Source organism: Felis catus, chromosome C2 (genome assembly GCF_018350175.1).
Source record: "Felis catus isolate Fca126 chromosome C2, F.catus_Fca126_mat1.0, whole genome shotgun sequence".
Lineage (NCBI taxonomy): Eukaryota > Metazoa > Chordata > Mammalia > Carnivora > Felidae > Felis > Felis catus.
Window position 1 is genome coordinate 85,255,177 of NC_058376.1, and position 5,432 is coordinate 85,260,608.

At 49.0% G+C, this 5,432-nt stretch overlaps 1 protein-coding gene across 1 annotated transcript; it reads right to left on the minus strand.

The window, feature by feature from the left end:
• Nucleotides 1-3,079: 3,079 nt before the first annotated feature.
• SOX2 (SRY-box transcription factor 2) lies at nucleotides 3,080-4,045 on the minus strand. The gene is given in 1 exon segment (NM_001173447.1): nucleotides 3,080-4,045. A coding segment is annotated over 1 exon segment (966 nt).
• Between the last annotated feature and the right edge of the window lie 1,387 nt (nucleotides 4,046-5,432).

Below are 5,432 nucleotides of genomic sequence, written 5' to 3' on the forward strand. Positions count from 1 at the left end.
CCAAAAAGTTGTTGCTTTTTTTAGTCTGATCCTGTGGGTTCTTTTATTTATTTATTTACTTTAAATTTTTTTTTTTAAGAGAGCCTGGTGCAGTGCAATTACTCTGAATGCAATACATATTCCTAATATATCTCTAATTTTTCAAATATATACACACCATATAGTTGATTGGCTCAAATTCCGAGAATATCCTCCCCACCCCCCAGCAAGATCATTTGGATCTTTATTCAAAGTTTCTTTTATTCGTATGTGTGAGCAAGAACTGGCGAATGTGCTCATTACCACGTGAATAATCCGTATATGCATTACAATGGCTGGCCAGGCCGGGGGAAATTCTTTTAGAGTCTCTGCATTAATTAGGGGGGGAAATGCCTCGCTTAGAATTGGGAGCTGGCATAATAATTGTCCTTTACCCTAAAATGAGGATTTTAAGAAAAGAAATAAATAAAAACCAATACACGCCTAAAATAAAGCAATCCATATGAAATAAAAATACAGAAAGTATGAGGATATTTCCAGCTGAGCCCAGAACTGATATTAGCAACACCACGAGAAAGGAATACTTTCTTGGAAAAGGCGAAAGTGCACACCAACGGGTTGAGCTAACTTAGTGGCTGCAGCCGGTATTTTACTCAAGGGTGGAAGGCGCTGCCGGATTCCAACTTCTCCAAAGTTGTAGCAAGTTGACACAACAAGCCCTTGAAATGTGGGTAGCAAACCCACGCTCTTAAGTATGCCTGACTCCTGTTTCCTGGTCCCTTGTGGTGGGGGAAGATGAGCGAGGTAAGCAGTAAATAAGGAAGAAAAGTCTCTGAGTCGGTCTTACAGATTCTCCGGCTGCGCCAAAGCGCGGGTCGGTTGTGATGTAGAAACATCGTTAATTCAAAGACCGTGGCGATCCCCCCAACTTTTTCGCTCCCACTGTGGACAACTAGAGTCTTTCTTTACCTTTCCTAGGGCAAAAGAAAACAACAAATCCAATCTTGTTTCCCCACCCCTTTCCCCTCCCCCTACTTCTCTACTACCGTAGTAAAACATGGTTAACAGATCAAAAGCATAATCATCTCCAACTGTGATTAGCCCGGACAAAGTAAAATATCTACCTCAGAGTTGATTGTTTTCTTCTTTAATATGGCTGTTGCCTGGCTTCTCTTTTGCTTGTTATCAGCTGCAGAGATATCCGATTTGGGACTACAGGCTTGGACCCGCGCTGCCAATTTAAGAAATGGAATTCGTGGAGGGAGAGAGAGGAAAAAAGAAAATAAATAATAATAATAATAAATAGCCGTGATAAGTCGGGGGGGGGGGTTGTAAGATGCTCTTTGCTTTCCCTCTCCCCTAAACAGGAGAATGTAGAGGAGAAAGTTTATGAAGTCAAGGAACAAAGAAAGCAAACCACTTGTTTCCTCTCAAACAATAGCAGGGCTGAAGTAATCCAAACACCCACCCAGCAGATGAGCACTTTGCATGTCTAGTTTGCAATTATTCCGATACAAGAAGCATCATTTTCCCCTATAACCAGGTTTCCAAAGGGCCATTGTGCATTGAAGAAAACGAAAACAAAACCAGCCAACCTGGTTCTGATTTGGCTCAATACCCCATCTGCTGAGCCACATGAAAATTTTCAGAATTGACTCCTTTCTGGCAACAAGTGGCATAAATCAGTTTTAAGTATAAGTCCCCATCATGCTTATTCATGCTGCTTAGAAAAGGAGGGGGTGGATTTACAATATATGTCTCTAGTTTCTATTTTAGAAATGACACAAGCATTTCAATTTTTTGAGAGTACTTATTCAGTTAATCATTCAGACATTTATTTGTTGCAGTTAACATTAGCACATGCTACTGGACTAGAATATCAAGGTTTTAGATATTTTGCTTTCCTGGCTGAGCACAGTATATACCCCGAGGAGTTATGTATAATCAGTGTTATCCAAATAAATGAAAGACTCAAACATAATTTCAGTGTCCATATTTCAAAAATTTATTTATCTCAAACTGTGCATAATGGAGTAAAAACTTAAGTTGAAAATGTACCTGTTATAAGGATGGTATTAGTTCAAATATATACATGGATTCTCGGCAGACTGATTCAAATAATACAGAGCCGAATCTTTAAAATACAACTACGGAAAATAAAGGGGGGGGGAAAAACCTTAAAATATCACAATAAATTTACAGAAATATTACAAACCATAAGAAAATATTTCAAACACAGTAATTTCATGTTGTTGTTGTTGTTGTTTTATCTGAACAAAATGGAAAGTTGGGAAACAAAAGCTATTATAAATTACCAACGATGTCAACCTGTATGGCCATTTTTGCTTTTAACAGTAAGTTAAAAAAAATTTAGTACAATCTAAAACTTTTGCCCCTTTAAAGACCACGGAGATGGTTTTGCCAGTACTTATTCTAATGTTTTCCTTTTGTACAATTTTAAACAATTAAAATGTCCAAATCTGAATAATTTTCTTCTTTCCACGTTTGCAACTGTCCTAAATTTCAGCTGCAGAATCAAAATTCAGCAAGAAGCCTCTCCTCGAAAAATATTGGCAAATTCTCAGCTTATAAACAATGGACATTTTGATTGCCATGTTTATCTCGATAAATACTGTACAAAAGTTGCTTGCAAATATTAAAACATTTTTTTCGTCGCTTGGAGACTAGCTCTAAATATTATTGGTAAAGACTTTTGCAAACTTTCTGCAAAGCTCCTACCGTATCACTAGAACTTTTAAAAAGTTTTGCGTAGTTTTCTTTCCTCCAGATCTATACAAGGTCCATTCCCTCGCCCTCCCCACCCCACCCCCCTGGTTTCCTCTGTACAAAAATAGTCCCCCAAAAAGAAGTCCAGGATCTCTCATAAAAGTTTTCTCGTCGGCATCGCGGTTTTTGCGTGAGTGTGGATGGGATTGGTGTTCTCTTTTGCAGCTGTCATTTGCTGCGGGTGATGACTTTTTTTTTTTTTTTGAGCGTACCGGGTTTTTTTTTTTTTTCTCCATGCTGTTTCTTACTCTCCTCCCATTTCCCTCGTTCTTCTTTGAAAATTCCTCCCCCCCTCTAGTTCACTGTCCAGCCCTCACATGTGCGAGAGGGGCAGTGTGCCGTTAATGGCCGTGCCGGGCACCGGGCCGCTCTGGTAGTGCTGGGACATGTGAAGTCTGCTGGGGGCGGCGGGCTCCGGCACCTCGGCGCCGGGGAGGTACATGCTGATCATGTCCCGGAGGTCCCCGGCCTGGCAGGGCGCCCTGGAGTGGGAGGAAGAGGTAACCACGGGGGGGCTGGAGCTGGCCTCGGACTTGACCACCGAGCCCATGGAGCCAAGCGCCATGCCAGGAGTGCCCTGCTGCGAGTAGGACATGCTGTAGGTGGGCGAGCCGTTCATGTAGGTCTGCGAGCTGGTCATGGAGTTGTACTGCAGGGCGCTCACGTCGTAGCGGTGCATGGGCTGCATCTGCGCGGCGCCGTGCGCGTTGAGGCCCGGGTGCTGCGGGTAGCCCAGCTGGTCCTGCATCATGCTGTAGCTGCCGTTGCTCCAGCCGTTCATGTGCGCGTAGCTGTCCATGCGCTGGTTCACGCCCGCGCCCAGGCCGGCGCCCACCCCGACCCCGCTCGCCATGCTGTTGCCGCCCGGAGCCAGCAGCCCGCCGGGCAGTGTGTACTTATCCTTCTTCATGAGCGTCTTGGTTTTCCGCCGGGGCCGGTATTTATAATCCGGGTGCTCCTTCATGTGCAGCGCTCGCAGCCGCTTGGCCTCGTCGATGAACGGCCGCTTCTCCGTCTCCGACAAAAGTTTCCACTCGGCGCCCAGGCGCTTGCTGATCTCCGAGTTGTGCATCTTGGGGTTCTCCTGGGCCATCTTGCGCCGCTGCCCGCGGGACCACACCATGAAGGCGTTCATGGGCCGCTTGACGCGGTCCGGGCTGTTCTTCTGGTTGCCGCCCGCCGCCGCCGCGGTGGAGTTGCCGCCGCCGCCGCCGCCGCCGCCCCCCGAAGTTTGCTGCGGGCCCGGCGGCTTCAGCTCCGTCTCCATCATGTTGTACATGCGGGCGCTGTGCGCGGGCCCGGCCCGCCGGCGGCCGCCGACCCTCGGCCCGGCCGGGACTTTGGGGGGCCCGCGGGCGGGGGGAGAGGAGGAGGGGAGGCGGGCGGGGGTGTCGGGAGCGCAGGGCTCCGCGAGAAAAATCAGGCGAAGAATAATTTGGGGGAAGAAAAGAGAGAGAGAAGCAAACTGGAATCAGGATCAAAAAAAGCGCTTCCCTCCTCTTCTGGCCGATCCTGCCGCCGCCGATGATTGTTATTATTATTTTTTGGAAAGGCTTAAGCCTGGGGCTCAAACTTCTCTCCCTTTCTTTCTCTCTCCTCTTCTTTCTCTCAGTCCTAGTCTTAAAGAGGCAGCAAACTACTTTCCCCCTTTTGCAAACACTCTCTTCTCTGCCTTGACAACTCCTGATACTTTTTTGAACAAGTTAATAGACAACCATCCATGTGACGGGGGCTGTCAGGGAATAAATGGGTTTCCAGCGACCAATCAGCGCGCGGCGGCTCCTCCACTCGAGCCCAGCCTCGCAGCCGGGTTTTGCATGAAAGGGGGCGGGGCCTGCCGCGCCGCAGGCCGCGCGGGGGAGGCGAGGGGAGGAGGGGGAAGGAGGGAGGGGGAGGCGGCTCCCACAGCCAGCCTGCCAGCCACTGAGAAACCTTTGTATCCCCTCTCGCAGCAACAGGTCACACCACACGCCTTTTCGAAGGAAGTGGGTAAACAGCACCAAGACTGCGATTTTTTTTCTTCTTCAAACTTAATATTGATTTACTTTTTGCTGCGGGCTGCTGAAACGAGGAAGGGGCGCGAGAAGCCGCTAAGGTGTGGGGGTGGGGCACGGCAGAGTGGGTGGTTCAGGACGACTGTCCTACTAGTATTTCAGGAAACAGGCGGTGCAGGAGTTGGTGTGTCATTGTTTTCCCGCTCCTCCGCATGCTCCCCCCCCACCGCCGCCCCCCCCCACTCCCTCCCCCGCTCCAGCCTCCTCGGTGCTTCTGCCTAACCTCGCTCTTCCCCTCGCCCCTCTTCCTCTACAGGTGCCGGCACTAGTTCGCCCCTTTCTTACACTGTCCCGACAAGAAGTTATGAGACGGAAAGCTCAGTGCTCCAAACCCTCCTAGCTGCCACGCACTTTGCTCTGTTTAAGCATAAATCCTGCTGGGACTCTGTGGCCGACTCCGCACTTGAGGGGAGGCCGGGCCTGGGGAAGCTGCGGCATGCCTGCTGTCCCCTGACCAGCTCGGCTCTGGCCCCGACACTGCGGCTTCTCCCCTTACCCCCAGCCTCATCTCCCACCATCTTTCTCCGTTCAGTCGACAGAAAGGGGATGCCCCCACTCTCCTCCTCTCTCCCCGTTCTCCTCTTGAGCCTCCCCCAAAGCAGGATTTCAGTT